This window comes from Colias croceus, chromosome 2 (genome assembly GCF_905220415.1).
Source record: "Colias croceus chromosome 2, ilColCroc2.1".
NCBI classification, from domain to species: Eukaryota; Metazoa; Arthropoda; class Insecta; order Lepidoptera; family Pieridae; genus Colias; species Colias croceus.
Window position 1 is genome coordinate 4,026,346 of NC_059538.1, and position 19,652 is coordinate 4,045,997.

The following is a 19,652-nucleotide window of genomic DNA, read 5'->3' on the forward strand; positions in this document are numbered from 1 at the left end:
GCAGGTTTTATTCGATTATAATTCCATAAAATCCTCCCATATCTACGTAATATTGTAGTTAACTTAATTAGAAGTGTAGTTTTGCATTACGGGCTATGTTCCAACAATCCGGTGGGAGTAGAAACACGCAATACATTTTAAACTACTTCTAAATGGAGTTAGGAGTAAGTCAGTTGTTACGAGCGACTTACAGATAATACCAGTTTAAATCATTGTCTTTTTTAAAGGCTCATTGTTAACGGAACGGGTAATGTTATTAATTGTAATGTACAGTTACAAAAATAACGAATTCACTATTATAAACATCGACGTAGACAACAAAACTTATTAACTAAATACGACTTAAGCTAAAAATAGTTAAAATAGAGAATTATAACATCGAGGAGGAACTTCAAAATTAAAATAAACAACAATGTTTTGGTTGTACTGAATTTTTTTAGCTATGTGGCTACGGCTACGGCTCTACATTCTTGCAAACCAAAATTTGAAGGCTTTCCTATCACCAATTATTACTTCGAATTTTAATAAAAATTAACAAACTTACAAGATATTCATATTTTAATCATATCCTGATTTAAATTGAAGTGATTTATCCAACAAACTAAGTTTTCTATCGTACGCTTAACTTTATTCCCTCACTATTTAATATTATATTATTATATATAATATTTAGTGTTTATTTGGAATACAATTATTTGATAGTGGGGTGTATTTTAAAAATAGGCATAATTTTAAATCAAAAATCATTATTTGCCTAGAATATTCTGCAATATTATTCGTAGTTTGCCGACGGAGAAAGTGCTACGCGGAAGCGTCGTTGCGGTGCGCGATTCCCATGTGTTGTTCACATCGGTGTCTATTACTTAAACAAACATAATAGCAACGAATAAATAATAGAATATAATAGAACAAAGATATTTTCCCTTTTTGTACTAGTACCAAAAGAGTATAAATTGAATAATTTTGGTTACCTTAATCATTATATATTATTTTATTTATATTGTATTTATGACTCAATATTTCATTTATGTAATGAGTAATTACTATTAACATATACATACATTAACATATTGCTTAAATAAATAATATTGTAAATATATATGATGATACCGCCTTATCGACTATCGTAGACAATTCAATTTTTTGTTTCAAAAATATTTATTATATTTTACAATTCTATTGATTTCAAATCTCAAAATGTCTGAAATAAAATTTTGCACAGCACATTCTTATGAAGTTATGACAGCAACTGTAAAGTTACCTGTGATTGGTTAAGCGTAGCATTTTCTATTTGAAAATGAACTCATAACCATATAGGGGTAATGAAATATACCTCATATCATGTTCACTGTACGTTGTTACAGTACATAGTGATCTATCAATGCGAAATGCAGTTACGTGTAAGTACAAACTAAACGCTTCCGCATGCAAGCAGGAAGTGAATACTTTCCCTTTTGCCTATGCGCAGCAGCCGACCGCACTACATCACTATAAATATAAACCGACAAACGTCTAAATTACTCTATAACCTCACGATAACTGACAATGATTGGCATTCGTAAGTTGGCCGCGTTATAATGCAGTTAACTAACGAATAAGGTTAAGTGCCCGCTCCTCGAATGCCAGCTGCGTGAATGTGGTGTATCTTAATGAATTACAGTTCATAATTTCAGATTAAATAACACAAGTTTCATATAGATATTTGCATATCTGTATAGGGCAATTTAAATGCATTTTTTTCGTGTTCCCTCTGTCATATGTATCATGCGCACAAATGTTAATAAACAAGAATCTAGTATGAAATTGCAGAAAATAAATTAGATAGGTCAACAATACGAATAAAGCCAAAAATAACAATCACACAAATTACGTCAAATGCTTGACATCTATTTTGGCCAAATTAAATGTCAATTCAACCCTTCCGGAGATTTTCACGTTTCAATTAAAGTCCGGTTTTTCGATTCATGAAAGATTTGAATAATACGTCAAAACCGGTTACGATAAGGACAAACTTGTCTATTTTTGAATTTATAACACGACGGGAATTCCCGATAATAATCAGAACTTGTTTTAGGTGTTTTTAAATGTATATCGACGGAATTAGAGACGAAATGGCGCCTACAGTTGACCTATATACCTTTGACGGACATTGACTCTATAGCTTTGTATAAATCAAAGAGAAGTTTGCCTTTGTGGCGAAATAATTGAGTTAATTTCATATTAATTTTCATAGAGAATATTTTAAGTATTTGCCACAGTATTTTCAGTACTAAAATAATAATATTTATTTGACTGCAAAAATAGAAAATATACAGTTTTTTAGATTATCATATTAATGATTTGATTTTATACAGAAAAATATATGGCATTAAATTAAGGACTAACGATACGGAGTCTAATAAGTTAGTACCTGATATTTGTAATGAAATTACTAACCTACCTTAATCATTTAGTAATAAGTTATCCATTACTAATACCTATAACAAGATCAATCAACCTACACGACACTAATAAGACACCTCATTATGCGACAAAGAATAATCAATTTCAACCAAAAACAGCTCAAAGATCCGTTATGAACAGTTATCGTACCTGATTACATACTTGCGCCTTTTTTCGGGAACCCGAGACTGTTTTAAAATATGGCGCAAAACGATCGAATGTTGCAGAGTTCATGATCGGGCGGTGACCTCCCGAAACTGGGCCGGTTATTCTGTAGGCTGTATAGCGTATAGTCTAGAACCTTTTGCTCGCTTAGGCTATCAATCATCCCTTTGCTACTGTGTTAATAGGTGCTGGTAGATAGCTTAATTACGTCGGGACGTTAACCCTAAACCCATTTATGAATTGCAAAAAATTATGTTTGCAAAAAAGTTTATCTATGAAAACTTGAACGTTGAACTACTCTAGAATTTGTTTTTATATACTTTATTAGGAATTTGTTAATTGTGAAAAATATTTCTCTAATATATTAATCAATATTATTATAATGAATACTTAGGTGAACTGATATATTAGGTGAAACTTTTTTAAGCTTTTCAGAAAGTTTACCGAATAGCAACAGTTAATCATTTTCTATGGCACTTATTGTTTTAAAGGAAATACAATAATTAGTAATTATAAAAGTCAAAGAAGTAGTGCGATAATAAATTTCCGCAAAGCGTATAAATTATTATGCGATAAAGCGTGTTACTACTTACGCCTTTAGTATTTATAATTTGGGTCAGAAAGCTTTCCAACTAGAAAATCTCCATAAATTTTACTGCCACTGAATAATGAAATACGTCGGCAGTGAATAAATTCATAGTTTATTCAAAAGAATAACCTTAATTGCACTTTGATTTTTGGCAATCATTTTGTAAAGTTAGTTCATGAATACATACAGGCGTGATGAATTCAAACTCTAATCAATGATAACATTTCGCGAGTGGTGAAAGCGTTGTTAATGTTTTATCACCACATATTAGGACACGATTCTTTTATTCTGCGATTCACAATTTTCACTAAAATGATAAAAAGTCAATTTTAAAACATCGTTTGTCTGAGGATAAAAAGGAGCACGTTGCAAGTTGCGATCTCTGAGGGAGCGTTGCTAATCTAACTGACCTATATAATGTGGGTGAAAGACCTCGTAAACTACTACTGCCGTGCATTATGACCGCCACAATACACCACAAAATCCATAAAAACAATAAGAAGCCTTAACCCGTTTAAATACGGGATAAAATACGACACACGACACACGACTTCAGCTTTTAATGCTTTACGCGGAATCATTTTGTTTAGTGCTCATTTATAGCTTGAATAATATCTAAAACGAGAGCATGCGATTACATCAATGGGTGCATTTCACTTTTACACATAATATTTCCATCCTGTTGTGAAATGTATCCTAGTGATAACTGTATTTCGAATTGATATAAAAATAAATGAGCAGTCTTTCAAATGTATGCATATTGTTTTTAAAATGAAGCTAGTTTCTACGAGAATATTGACGACTAACACAGCGCAAGCGTGGGTGGATCCTAGATTGGTTATTATGTTCTATTATTGTTACAATTTGGAAATAACAAGAAATCGAAATACATCTGTTAGTATTCTATTCTAAATAAAGGAGAGCTAAGACAATGTATTCCGTAGATCATATGTCATAGTATTTAAATATAAACATTGTTTACAGGGTAATGGCCTAATGAGCATTGTAGCGTTTCCGTCACTATTCGCGAGGGCGGATGTCATTACACTCGACCGAATTTTAAACATTATTAATGGAGATAATAAGAAAGGTTACGGTTAACACAATAAATGGTACCTACTTCATAATATGTACGTAATTTTCTTAGATATTAAGGAACAAGGAATGATGTAAGAGACAAATATTTAAACCATATTTAGACGGCGAGAAATAATAATTATTTTTAATATAATATATCATGTTAATTGTCGCTTAGTTGACATTATTGGATTAATTAAAAAATATCGCTTCAGGTTTACTTTTAAGTCCGTTTGCATCGAAGAGATATGTTTACGACATAATAATGTGCAAGAAACTTTTATTAATCTATTACTATTGAAGTGCCGTGATATTTTGTCAAAATGAGTTACTCAAGATATCGCAATGAGCTTACATTGTTGTGAAGAATTATAATTAATCGATTAACGCAATATCGGGTTTATAGCCAATAAAATTTGCGATGATAGGTCACTTAGCGCAAAACTGTTTAGTTTGGAAGAAGATTTCAAGCAGATTATATGGATAGGGGATAGATTATAGATTTATAGTTTAACTGAATCTATGAAATTCACTAATCTAAAGACAATTTAAAATTACAACAAAGATTAAGGTTGTCATATAGTATTGTGACAATAATGGTAAATTTCGACAAAAATGTGACAAAAATGATGTGCTTTTCGGCATTCGGTGTTATAATTATCATTAAAAGAGAAAATGAAAGGCCTTTTTTAATAAATAAAATTATGAATAATAGGTATAAGGACACAAACTAACATAAAAATTAAGGCGAGTTATAAAATTTGAAAAAGGAAAAAGGGGAGATTTAAACAACAGAAAACTTACATTTTTATTTGTAGTCAGCACAGGTATCCTTTCAGCCTTTTTCCTTCATCTCTGCAAGAGGGGAGAGAAGATAAGGTGAACAGGAGCCTGCGGAAGATATGTAATTGTAGAAAACTTCCCGGAAAAACCTTCTTAAAATATATTATGTTTTATAAATTTCCGTAATGAACTTGCAATATAAAACATGTCATCAAATTAAAATAAATCTATGCTTTATTTATTAGTTAATCATTACTTATATTTTGACAAAATAAATTAAATTGTTAAATAATGGTGTCCAAATATAGCTCAGTTATGCACGCTTTATTTGTGATTGTTTGAGGAAATATATAACGTATTTAAAAATATCCAGAGTAAACATCTATTCGACATAATATGAGTACAATTAATGAAGAGGTCTTGAATTATATAAGAAAGGGTGAAAGAGTGCTGTGTAATCTGCCAAAAAATCTCGTTTATATAAGTAGGCTATTTCTTATTTTTTTTTTATATGACTCTACATAAAAAATAAACCACAGCTTTTAAGGAACGCTTCTAAAAATTATCTTTTTATATAAATTTAAATTATTTAGACCTTTATTATTATATTTAGAAGCATGTTTATTTCCAATTATCGTCTTTGAAAAACAGTAGAGCAAATTAAATAGTAGAGTCCTTTGTAGAGTATCTAATAAGTTTTATATGTTGAAGCTTAAATTATTATATGTTAAAGAAATTTTTTTTTATTAATATAGCACCTGAATTTTTTAACAAGATGCAGCTATCAGCAGCATCACCAAGAAAATCCTTAAAAAACAATCCTTGAACGCAAGTCACTCTTCACTTCACACAAACGTTCACAATCCACTGAAAATCTAGAGAGCACCACATAAATCCAGGATCACGTTATGAGTTCAGTCGTGGCATGTAAGGCTAGCGCCTCGCACAACGTACATAAACATGGGAGGTGTCAGCGATCGGGACAATAGATGCGGCGTGCCAGGCGGCGCGAGCGGCAAGACAGCAACGAGCGCTCAGCGCGCCGGTGGAGCGGTGACTGACCGGCACACTGCCACGCCACCCCGCCGGAGCGCTCCTGCGGGACCCTTCCGCCGGGAGCGGACCCTCGCTCTCCTCCACGGCCGCGCTGTCACCCACATGACTCATCCAGCCGGCCACCATCCGCACATCCAGCCCGAGCGCTCTGACACCTTCCACACCTTCGTGAAACTGCAATGTCTTTGACCTTTGCGTGCTCGTAAGACAATGCATTGAATGTCAATATTTACGAACCACGTGTAGTTTACAATGGCACATCGTTCGTATGAGAATGTTAAAATGTAAACTGTGTAATCTACCGAGGCAACCTTCGATCGATGCGAAAGAATGAAGCGATTTGGGCGCTATTAAATTCTTGTTTTTATTGCGAGTAACGGTTGGAATGGTGTCTATGGCCAACGTCGTGGACAGTGAAAGTGGTTGCGGTCTAGGTGAACGCGAGTCGATTCATTCGAGTTTCTTTTGCAAAGAAAACTAATTAAATGCATACCCTTTGTCTTATGAAACGTTGACCGAGGCCTCTCAACTCGAACACGTCAATGAGAGCTTTGCTCTTAAGCCGGTACAAAGACTCCATGAAGCTAACTTACGTTTGAAGTACCTATCACAGTAGCAAGGGACTTTACCAACACGTTAAACTACACTGAAGAAAATGAACCTAAAACTATTTATTTATGCATATAAAAAAAAAAACTATTGCTGCTTAGAGTACCGGTTATTCATAGTTTTGAAATTACAATTTAATAAAATTTCCGGTGTATATTATTATTTTGTTGGATATCCTTTAATACATTGTTTGGGTACAATGTCAAAGATAACATAAGCTCATATAATAATCACCCATATTATGTAATAATAATTATAAGCACTCTAGAAATAGAGATGAGTAAATATAACTGGCTTTAAAACTAAACAAATCTTAACAACGATTTTCTTCATAGAATTATTAAAGGTTCCTTATATTATATCAGTATTTGTAGATATATTATAAAATATTCAATGCTTCATAACAATTTCATAAAATTGCGGTATTTATCCTTAACGAATTCACCAAAACGGCCAGTGACATAACTCTATCCGCGTCACGGCAATAAGAAAATTAAAAAAAAATTAAAGCCCAGGTATGTTCTAATTATTAATCTTGTAAACCTTTTTAGTCTGTATCGATGTGTATGTATGCGTGCGTACGTACGCAGGAGCGATTACGCAAACCGCGGAGCTTCCCCGAGGAGCGAGGTCGTTGGCAATGGACTCGGTTCAATGTCACCAAATATATCACCCAGCGGTGTGCGTGACTCGAACGCTGTTGATACTTGCTGAGACAACGTGGTACGCCGTACGATATTATGGGATAGTGATAAGCGTAATGTCTGTTTGAGCAATAGTATGAATGGTTATTTTATGTATGGCTTTGGTAAAACCACACCTCGCGGTTTCACCATAGTAATCATTTATTATATTTATGATTTTAAGGTACCTATATGTATTATTATTAACTACTTACACCTCACATACTAAATATGTAGTAATTACTTTATTATTTAATTAAATAGTCATAGAAACATATTTTAAGGTGGAGAGATTTGTTTGTTTGTTACGATTTCTCTAATACTAATATGTAACTAAAATCCTCACCCCGCTATTTTTTATCAACTTCAGGTCAACCCCGGTAAAGACGCGGCAAGCAGCTAGTCTCTTATACAATTTAAAGAAGTCTTCTATTACTTTTTCTTAAATAATAAAACAATACACTATTTTTACAAAAAATATGGTCAAACTATGCGATACATGTGCATACCTATAAGTATTATGATATTATCACATTCACATCTCACATTCCTTGCCAACCAGGTTGCCTCGCTCTTCTTCTATTTTTATTCTTTCTGTTTTTTTTTTTGCTCTACAAAGTGAAAATAAATAATATCATCCAGTTTACATTAATATATTTTTTTAAATGTTTAAAAAATAACTAAATAACACAAGCGAACTTTGTGCATTCAGTTTGCTATCTAACAAGTCGTACTCGGTACTACGCGCATAGTTAGACAAAATATCAAAACGTGTTCCGTCGCGGTATACGGCCGCGCTCCTGACCGGGTCGACGACCGCGCTTTTCGGCAGGCGCCCCCAGTTTCAGCTGTAACGCGATCCTGCACGCACACAGACGCGCACAGCTCCACGCTCACATACGCACGCTGCAATGTAGGAAACGGAAAAGAATCGTCGAAACTCGAGTTGTCACCATCGATTCCCAGCTCCTTGATAGTCACGTGTGAATTCAATACGTTTATGCGTAGTCGATGAGATGCGTGTATTGTATGCTAAATATTAATTTGCTCGCTCATTTTTAATTCAATATTAAATGCTAAATTAAAAGAAAAATCTTAGAGTCTTAGAGTGACTTGAATCTTAGAGTGACAAAAGAATAAGTGATATAACAAAGCAAAAATTTAAAAGAATAGTATTTTACAAAATATTTTAAACTTGTCCAATATTAGAAAGTCGTATAATAAACATGAAAAAAAGATGGTTATAATCCATCGTATGATTTCCTTTTTATTTCTACAGTATATTCGCCGACTTACACACAAGAGTAGGAGATAGACACGATTATGGCACAAGGAACAGGAATAGAATTGAAATGCCATTTTTCCGATTAGCTAAAGTTAAAAATTCATTTATGGGTCAAGGTATACGCTTATACAATAGAATTCCTCTCAATATTAAAGAGTTTAGTAGTTCTAAATTTAAAACTTATATAAAAAATGTACTAGTTCAGAGAGCGTACTACAGTATTCAGGAATATATGGACGATAAAGACCCATGGAGGGTTGTCGCGTAAAGACCACAGGACAGTTCTTTGGCATATTATGATATATTATGTATAAGTTAGATATAAGTTACATATTATGTAATATTGACATGATTTTAAAAGAGCAACTATGGAGTTTCTTGCCGATTCTTCTCCATAGATACTGCTTTCCGAATCGGTGGTAAATGTTAAAAATACTTATGTAATGACGATTCGAAAGTGCTACTAAATAGTAGTCTAATTGAATAAATGAATGTTTGAGTTTTGAGTTTGAGTTTATTATTAATTCATAATATTAACCTACCTGTCTGTCGGGACTGGTGACATTCTCGCGTTGGAAAAAACCAATGATTAGCTCCCATTCTTAATTTGACACTTCCAAATGAGAGAAAAGACATAAATATAATTCTATCACCACATTTTATTTTGTTCAGCAACATTAACAAGTATAAGATGTAGTTTGGTTTATTTAACAGTAGCAATAAAACTGTGAGTGTGACATACATTATTTACGATAATCACTGTTTTGATTGCATCATTAGAAAAAGGCTCTCTTCAATTAACCACACGAGATCTTCAAAAAATAAACTTAGGATATAGGCATATCCTACATCCTTAGAATAAAATATTAACTAAAGCATTTTAACTAGCTTAGAATAAAATATTAACTAAAGCATTAAATATCTAAGGCAATGGGCATATTATTATAACATTGTTATTCTAATTGTGACTCTATAATTGTGGCTTTTGTAACATTACTCCAAATCCGTAATCCAATGCTTGAATTATGATTAAATATATTAAGTGATCATGAAGGAAAGCTCAAGACAATTGTAAAATATATAACACATCAATAGTTTTAACACACCATTAAATTAAGATCATTAACCAGTTATAAATAGGTAAATTGAAATGGCTCATAAAACCCACGGAAATAATTGTGTTCAATATTTTCTGTTTTACTGTAATTAAAAGGTACAATAAGTTTCTAAATTATTGTAGAGATGGAAATGAAATTAAAACAAAACATGTTGTACTTTTTTAATTATTCAGTCTTCAGAGTCGTTTATCTGTTGAGCAAATCGGAACATAAATTCTTATTTAAGTTTTTCTAAAGATGGAAAAATTTCTGCACTTTCAGGCGAAATACCAGAACCAGCATATGAAGTTGATCAGTTGCGCAAACGGAAATTTTGTAATATCGTCGCTGTATACTCCGATATGGACACATTACAATGTACATGTTTGTCTAACCCATACCATAATATTTAATGTCTCTGTCTGCCCAGTCGGAGATTCTATGACGAGACAGGAAACATTTAGCTAAGACATAAATAGTCTCGATCGATCTAAGGTTCACGGCCACATTGCCGAATTTGTATCTTTCAGCATTTTCAGCCGTGACCTCCGCGACCTTTGAACTTGGGACCGAGTGAACGTACCCTTGACTCGAGCAGGCGGTCCTTGCCCTGCAATAATTAGACTGATAAGTGATAATGACGAGCAGCCATTGTCACGAACACGCAGCAATACCGGTATGTGTCTGTTTAAGCACACTGTGCCGTTTTTTGGCTGTTTAACTTATTATAACAGCACTATTTTGACTTATAATATTTCTTTAAAAGATAGCAAAATATCTCTAATTATGCTGCGGGTTTATGCAGATTCGACGTTCTGCTGTTCTCGTTTTTTATAAAATCATGCAAATTACAGAGTATTTTTATAATTAGAAATACAGCGTTGTAGCTGGGTGGAATAAAAATTATAATTTTTATTCCATCCAGAAATTATATAATACCTAAAAATTATAATATTTATAAGAGAAGATTTCGTAATCTAGATAGATGAGTAATGAGTATACTTTTTGTTATATTGTTCTATTTATTAAAAGCTACATTGAATCAGTGAATTCAGTAATGAAGAAAGAAACTGACATGTTTTGTATTTGACGAATACCAACTTTAAAAAGCTTTATATGCCTTTAAAACGAAGCATCGCACTTTGTTTGTGAGAGTTCTGTTATTTGACTGGACAGTTATTTTGTTTTATACATTTCGTATGCAGTATTCATTTGGCAAAGTTATTATGCTTCGTTATAAAATTCAGCTCTACCAAAGGAATACAGCTTATCTAGGAGCTTTACAGAAAGACTTTTCAGATCATTGGCCTTTAAAATATTGTAATATTTTTGTATAGTGATGAATAATATAAATAAATCACATTTCGAGTGTTGAAAATCTGATAAAATTAGGCATTATAAAAACTGTGAATATGTAAACACATTTTTCTAGATAAAACGTTTTACATAGTGATTCATAATAATAAAAAGCATTCAAAATAAATATATGAAGAGCATTACAAAATGTTCACTTTCAAGTCATTTTATTATAAGACTAAATCTTAAGGAAGATATTTCATGAAAGAGTATAACCGTGTTTTATTTATCAAATCTATTCAGGAGCAAACATAGATACGTTTCGTTAAAAATAAAATGTCTCCTCAAAGCATTAAGAGGTTGTTCACCCAATTTTTGAGCGTTGCTTCTCCCTGAAGGACTATTTGTCAAAGGAAAATGTCATTTTGTTTTTAAATTTCCGTGATGCTGTTTCCATGTACTTACCCGAAAAGGGCCACCTGTTCTGACATTGAATCATGATTTAAGATCTGTCAGTTTTAAAGCTACGGGTCTCTTAACTATTTGTTTATTTATATCATTTAATACTACTACCTAATGGACAGGATATTTTATATTTTATATGGATACATTTAGGCAACCTATAATCAACGTTTATTTTTACAATACTTCTAAATATTCATGCATAACTGAAACTTTTATAAACTATTTCAGAGTTTGCGATCTTATTTCTATTATATATAATTGACAAATACCTAAGTAACTTTCCCACCATTACGTACACGCGATTGTGTTTACATAACCATTCTAAAGTTAAGACTAAGATGTTTACACGTTATTAATCAGCTCAGGCAACTGAAATTCAAACAAGAAGGTTAAGACTATAAATACACATTTTTGATGTACTCCGATAATACGCTTATCCGCCTTGTGAGTATTGCATAATAATGTGTGCTTACGAGTGCATGGAAATACGTACAGAATAGAAGCAGGCGCAGCACACACACGCAGGCCACGTGAACGCTCACATGCGCACGAGATAAGAGCCCGGTCAGTGAACCTTTTGGAGAAATGGCGCCTGAAAATACTGAAAGAAAGCAATGAACCGAATCGATTGATCACTGATTGGGATGTTATTAATTTTATTGCTTTTAATTTTTTTTTCATTCGTTTTTTTTGGGAAAACATGCTGTATAATTAAATCATGTATTTATTTATTTATTTTATTTATTAATACTTTATTGCTCTTACAAATTACAAATTGAGACTTAAACTAGGATACATTGTAACAAACGGCGGCTTTTTCGCTAAATAGCGATTTCTTCCAGACAACCGGTACATGTATGTGTATAGAGAAGCCTTATGTATATAATATCTTGACAATTCAATCATTTAAAGCTCATGTAAAATGTAAGCACTAAAGGGTTATTCGTAATCAAAACCAAAGCGAGAAATTATATGTGCATGTCACTAAAGCACTACAAACGTAAACATAATATCTCCTATAGTTAAACTTTATTGTAAAGAGCATCAAAAGGCGGAACGGGCTATGATCTTGAATGGAGTGAAAGTGCCTTTAGATACCTACTTCCTGACACGTGGAAAGTGAACGTCGCAAGCGCAGTAGTCTCTAGCCCTGCCTAGGCTATACGCTAGATACTATCTCGATAGAAATGCAAGAAAGTGGGTTCAACGCACCCGTAAACATATCTGAGGAGAACTAAAATATAATGTTGAGTAATTTTAGCTTTAAAGTGCTATTATTAAGACTTTTTATTTCTGTAATATCACAATTGCGGTCGAACGTGTCATCTGCAAAGTATCCGTAATCATGAAAGTGAGGTTTTAAATTATGTACACTTAACATCAATTTTCGCTGTAATTTTCTAAATTTACTTGATGCTTTTCAGTGCCAAAAATAATTACTTACCAAAATACAAGTTGTACAGGTAGTTATAGGTGGTTGGTAATTATTTTTATAACTAAAATAGCGGTCCGCCCCGGCTTCGCCCGTGGTACATGTTTACGTTTTCTCTACATAAGATCCATCCTCGTACTTCAGGAAATATAATAAAAAAAGAATTATCGAAATCGGTTCAGCCGTTCTCGAGTTATGCGCTTACCAACACATTTTGAGATTCATTTTTATATATAAGACTAGCGGTCCGCCCCGGCTTCGCCCGTGGTACATATTCACGTTTTCTCTACATAAAAACCATCCTCGTACTTCAAGGAATATAATAAAAAAAGAATTAAAGAAATCGGTTCAGCCGTTCTCGAGTTATGCGCTTACCAACACATTTTGCGATTCATTTTTATATATAAGATAAAGTAAGCTTGTACCTAAAGTAAATATTATATCATTACAATTTCTTATAATTTTGCAAATACGCTGTTATATTTGCTTTTATTTTCCTGTTATATTATGCAAGTTTGTGTAGGCTACGTTGTAATGAAAAAGTCTTATCAAAATGATATGGTCCAATTATTACTATCTATAAATAATATATGTTCCTATGTTAAGTTATTTTTTTATAATGAAAATTTCGATAACAGTCGTATTTGAAAGCCTGAAAATAACTTTTAACAAGGAATAGTCTAAAGGATAAAAAGGACTTCCTGGTATAAATGCAATTCAATTGTTTTGGTATCACGCTGCGATGGATTATCATATAATTTTGCATAAGAGTACCAATCCGGTATATTTACGCGAACATCTCTGGATCATTCATCTGGTTATTCAGCATTACCATTTCGTGGCATCGCGGGCTAGCCGTACTTGATTGATGGTTTCCGGATCAATGTATAGGACTTAAATATTGAGATGGATTCGCCAGCGTATGAATGAGGTGAGGAATTATTCAGGTGATGGATGATGGGGCGTTCACCCCCGGCGGGGTCGGGGACCGGCCGAGTTACCACCAGCTGATCCCGCACGTCACAGCCCTCGGGCCGGCGTGTGCATGACTAACAAATAGTTTCGACGCTCTGTTATCACACCGTTACATGTTAATTTTATCGTGATTTATGGATGCGGTGACGTTTTTACGCATGTTTTTTTCATGTCCACCCGAATAGTAAGCAAATTATATGTTTTAATTTTGTATATCGAGTTGTTGAGGTGTTTTTCCTATTTTTGTTTGGCAATTTATTTTGTTACTTGTGCGCTATATTATGTGTATTGTTGGTGTATTGTAATATTTATAAAGCAATTTATATTTAATTATCTCATAATGTTGCGGGTTTTTGAACTCCGTTGCCAACTAAACTTGATCAATATTATTTTTTTTTAATTTTGACGTATATTGGGTTTTATTGTATTATTAAGTCTGTAGTCTGTACTAATCTATAATATGCAAACTTAATGCGAATATAATAATTGTGTATAAAATAAAGAAGCACAATTATAATCACATTTTAATGATATTATTAAAATATGATAGCTCTACATTTTTGTCTACGTAGTACAACTATTCGACAATAGATGGCGTTGTACACAATTTTTATATCGTACACTGTAATATATGCACTAAACGACTATAAAATATGGAATTTGGAAGGTAAATAAAGATAGTTTTTATTTGTATCTGTAAAAACTAATCTTAATTTATAAAAAAAAACTGTTATTTGTATAAAAATAACCTGAAATCATCTATTATAAAAAAACTTTTCAATCCATGAGAATTCAGAATATAATAATATTATATCCATAGAGATTAATGAAAACTATTTGTTTAGACACCCCTTTTGACATATTAATTTATAAAATAAAAAATAGCATTTTATTTTTATCCATATTAATATCCATACAATTATTGATGAGTTCCTTGGCGTGGACGGATTTTTTTTTTCAAAATTGCTGTAATTATTTGAATGCTACCAATTTTATTATATAAATATTTCAATATTGTTAATTTATAATGGGGCATAAGGAACATGGACCCGAAACAAGTTATGAGGAGAGAGTCCAACGACGGCTGCAAGTCGTCTACACAAAACAGACTCGAGAACGCCAAGTTTTCATGCAAGAGTTGAAAGAACTGCGAAGAAGAAGGGATAAGAAAATACTTAGGGACCTAAGAGATTTGATCGGCCCTAGATGGTATCAAACTCTTAGTGTCCCACAACGAGACGCTCTGGACACCCTCGAGTTTTCTATATATCAAGATCTCTTGGAGGGAAGACCTACTCGTACCGCTTCTGTTATGCGAAATTTAGGATTGTATCCACGGCCGAATGAAACTGATCTTATGAATTGCTTGTATCTCGGTCGCAGCGACCCTAAGGTAATGCTTGCTCAATTGTTTTACTGTACTTACGGACACCAAATCGAAGGAAAACAAATGTCCTACACACTTAATGCTAGACTAATGCTATCTGGAATATTTTATTTAGGCCTTGAAAACTTATTAGAATTACTCAAAGAGAGATTCAAAGCAGATCCTGAAAAGAAAACGCCACATAAGAAGCCAAAACCCAAGGCAAAGCCTCCGCTGAAATCACCGTACTTGCAAGATATGATTGCTGTTTTATACACCCCACCGAAAAGAAAACCTTTTAAGCCGGCACCTCTTCCAAATTTAGATGATTTAAATGAACCATACGAGGAAGAACCTCCCATACCAAAACCACCACCGCCTCCACCTCCGCCACCACCTCCAAAGAAAAGAATACCGAAAGCATGTTGTGATAGATTAGCTGGGATAATGAACATCGAGCCTCATTCGTCAGTTACCGCAGTCACTCTGAAAACGGTAACACATACACAGCGCCATAAAACTCGAGGATCTAAATTCAGTGTTACTGAAGTTAAAAAAACGTACGGAATAAGTGTAGCACGACCGAAACAATCAAGTCGCAGGAAGAAGTTACATGCCCCAAATACGGGCATTAGTAATGCACAGTACTTGATAACCGGGGTATACAAGGTACATGGAAAATCAGTTTTCGTATTGGGTAACGTTACTATCTTGCCGCCGATGGGTGAATTAATACATGGCGGATATAAATATATGGGCGGTGAATGCATTATCGTACACTCCGGTATACGAGGGCTACCTCCACCTCCGAATCCGCAACCATGTGATTGTTTAAAGAAATGGCAAGAATCTGTATTCAAATATGTTAAGGAAACCAAGTGTGTTTGTGGTCATCATTATGATTACGGAAATGAAGGAACATTTCCACCGGAAGAATTGCCATTCTTTCAAAAAGCAACGGCACATTCACCGTTCAAATTTAACTATGAAACTATTTATGATTTGGATGAAAAGCATCTTTTTGTTGAGAAGGAATTTAAAAGGATTTGGGAAACAGATAGCGCTTTGCATGTTGGCGATCCAAATGCACTAGGAAAAAAGGACAAAAAGAAGAAGAAAACAAAAAGATCATCAACGACATGTTTGGGACAAAATCCGAAGCCAGAAGATTATTTAAAATGCGCTTTACGGTTAATGAGGAGAATTAATATCGCAGCGAAACTGCCGGATGTACACCTTGTCCCAGAACTTAAAGAATGGATGCGGAACAGAATATACGGCCCATTTTCTGCCTACGCAAAAAAGGAAATGATTCGCCAAAGTACCATCTACTGGCAAACCTTCCTAACTCTAGCAGCAAAAGGCTATGGTCACGTCGCCCCACCAAAAGACCCGACGTACGCCGGTCATACGAACTGGGTCCATAAACAACAATTAAATGATAAATTCCGAAAGTTTACACAGAAATATAAATTGCAGTTATTCAGATCATTAGCTGAAGTAAACAACATGTTATGGCCAACTATGTTCCAAGCTCAATTTCCAGATAAAAAGTTTAGAGAGATATACTTCTCGTATCTGTTTGGCAAGATTGAAGATTTACAACTGATGCATCCGTATAGTTCGAAGGAATCGCTCGAACGTAAATTTAAATTGGCGAAAAAGAGATATATTTGCTTACCCGCTGGTATAGAAACGGATGATTAAAAATACAACAAGTCATGTTTATGTTTGAATTAAAAAAAATTTGAATTGTTTTCGTGTTATTATTAACTAGCAGTCCGCCCCGGCTTCGCCCGTGGTAAATATTTACGTTTTCTCTACATAAGAACCATCCTCGTACTTCAAGGAATATAATAAAAAAAAAATTAACGAAATTAGTTCAGCCGTTCTCAAGTTATGCGCTTACCAACACATTTTGGGATTCATTTTTATATTATTAATGAAATGGGTAAATTCTACTATAATCAGTATCAGTTAACGACATACTTTTTCATATCAATTAACTGCATAATCTTTTATAGATCACATAGTGTTTTGTGTAAAGGAATAAAGGGATATAAAATAAAAGAAATACATGTAATTCATAATTTAATGTGATAAGTATATTATAACATACCTATGCGGGTATATTTAACAAAATTTATGGCTTAAAAATTAAATTTTCACTGTAAAACAACTAAGTTGTTGAATGTCTATCGATTGCATACTCAAAAATTGTTACAATAGAGGATATTTGTTAGAGCATTTCCGAAATGCAGAAAAAGAAATCATACAATTTTCCATTCACATCACTAAACTCTACGCACGTAATACTCAAAGGTATTAAAAATATTTCTCTTCTATTCCAATGCCGAGCCACTACAAATAATCATACTTCTACTTATTATCATACAAGTCTTATAATATTATAAAATCTATAACACATTAAAATACAATTAGAGATACAATCGCAGAATACGCCACCATAACTCTAGTTAAGGGATATTCATCGTCTTTGGTATCATTGTTATAGAAAACAAAAAACTTCACTTTGAAATCAGAATATTATACAGAATACTGGTGTAGAGCTCGATAAATTGATTTAAAGCATATGTCATTAAAACTAACGTAACAACGTTAACAAAATAAATGGCAAATTAAACAATTGTGATCCACATTAAGTTAAAATAATACAATAACAATAATTTCAATAAAGGGTTACAACAGAAATGTCATAATTAGAAATGCATTTTAACTTATACGTCTTGTTCGTCATAGTTTGTGCAAATTAAATGAGAATATATGAGACTACCAATTACTACTATACAAAGATTAATGCAAAACCGTTACAGAGTAATATGAGAAATCGAATTTTAATAATGCCCTACATATATTTCAGATTGAAAAAAGAACGTTGCTATTGTCAAACTGTAAAGAATCGTTATGGGCTCTCTTCATAAAGCGCAGCGTTGGCCCAACAAATAATCGTCGATGTTTGCCGCCATTACGGCAATTATTATGAATAAACATCTACAATGACGATCGATCTTCTACACTATTGTGATTGCTTCGACAACGCTGCCCATTGTGAACACAGCCCGTCAGATTGAAAAAAATAACGTTGCTATTGCGAATCGTTAGAGAAAGTTCTAGATTTGTAGTTCCTGATGAGAGTGTGGCGAGTGAGTGCTATTGTTGTGTGCGGGCGCGGGGTGTGGGGCCCGCTGCTGTAAATGCACTAACGCGGAGAGAAGCCGCGTGTTTGCTTCATCGAGCGCGGCTATTCTGTGCTCTTGCGCTTCTATGACGCGCTGCTTGTGTGACAGCGCGGCCGCCATCTTGCGTTGCTCGCGCCGTAACTCCTCCTCCACGCAGATTAACCTGGAAAGATTTAATTACTTATTAAATTATTGAACCCACTTCTTAATATAATGTGTCATACATTATATTGAAAAACACTTTTGGTTATTTATATGTCATTATTTTGTTATTTTATAAAGAAGTGAAAAGACAATAATATCATGTTCGTTTTATGATGAATTCTTATTTGGGCATTACATAATGGGCTTTTAGCCTATAATGACGATTAATAAGGTTATTGTTATGTGTTAGACGAAAATGTTGAACTGCCTAACAAATTGAAAAATATGATAGAATGGAATAGAAATTATAAAATGTAACTTATCTTTTAGTTTATATTATATTATATTCTTATGATATTTATATTAATGAAAATATACATAAAGATGAAACAAAATGAATATTAACTTGCAAAGCAAATCTGCATATTGCAGTTATTATAATAGTCTAGTTTAGGAAAAACTGCAAATATTAAGCAGAGATAAATCATGTATTTGGTAATTAATTACCTTGATATAATAGCCTTCATCTTAGCATCGGTGTGGTCTGTGCCAGCGTCGGTGGGACCGAGCCGTCCGCGCAACAATTCCACTGAACATTTTAGTCGTTCTATTTCACGCTCATACTGAAACATATCACCAATTGCGATTTGAGATAATAGTTTAATTTTCTAAATAAATTAAATTTTTCAATTTTGGCGCGATACAGGATACTACATGAAAATTTTGTGTGCAATATTGAATGAATAGATTACGTAGGTAAGTCGTAGAAAAAGAAAACTAGTCTATGAAAATAAGAATAAAAAACATATACACACCGTTATGGATGACCGATATTGATAATGGAAAACGTGAATGAAAATTTAATGGTATACATTACTTTTATTTACAAAGTGAATAGTGATCTTATCTATATTCAGCGATACTTGATATCAAGTTTAGGATGTTCATAATAGTGTAAGCTATTTTGTAACCAACAAATTAAAGTATA

General features: G+C 33.3%; 2 protein-coding genes across 11 annotated transcripts in view; one reads left to right on the forward strand and one right to left on the reverse strand.

The window, feature by feature from the left end:
- The first annotated feature begins 14,880 nt into the window (after window positions 1–14,880).
- On the forward strand, window positions 14,881–17,028 carry LOC123705725. Its single transcript, XM_045654699.1, has one exon. The coding sequence runs from the start codon at window positions 14,982–14,984 to the stop codon at window positions 17,025–17,027; it is 2,046 nt and encodes a 681-aa protein (XP_045510655.1). The 5' UTR covers window positions 14,881–14,981; the 3' UTR covers window position 17,028.
- Window positions 17,029–17,398: 370 nt separating this feature from the next.
- LOC123705726 (ras GTPase-activating protein raskol) overlaps window positions 17,399–19,652 on the reverse strand; it is a 114,401-nt gene continuing 112,147 nt past the window's right edge. For all 10 annotated transcript variants that reach the window (XM_045654705.1, XM_045654700.1, XM_045654701.1 and 7 more), the window contains 2 exons: window positions 19,172–19,287; window positions 17,399–18,683 (listed from right to left, as the gene is read on the reverse strand). In XM_045654705.1, the coding sequence (XP_045510661.1) occupies window positions 18,452–18,683; window positions 19,172–19,287 (348 nt within the window). In that variant the 3' untranslated portion in view covers window positions 17,399–18,451. The remainder of the gene's footprint in view (window positions 18,684–19,171; window positions 19,288–19,652) is intronic.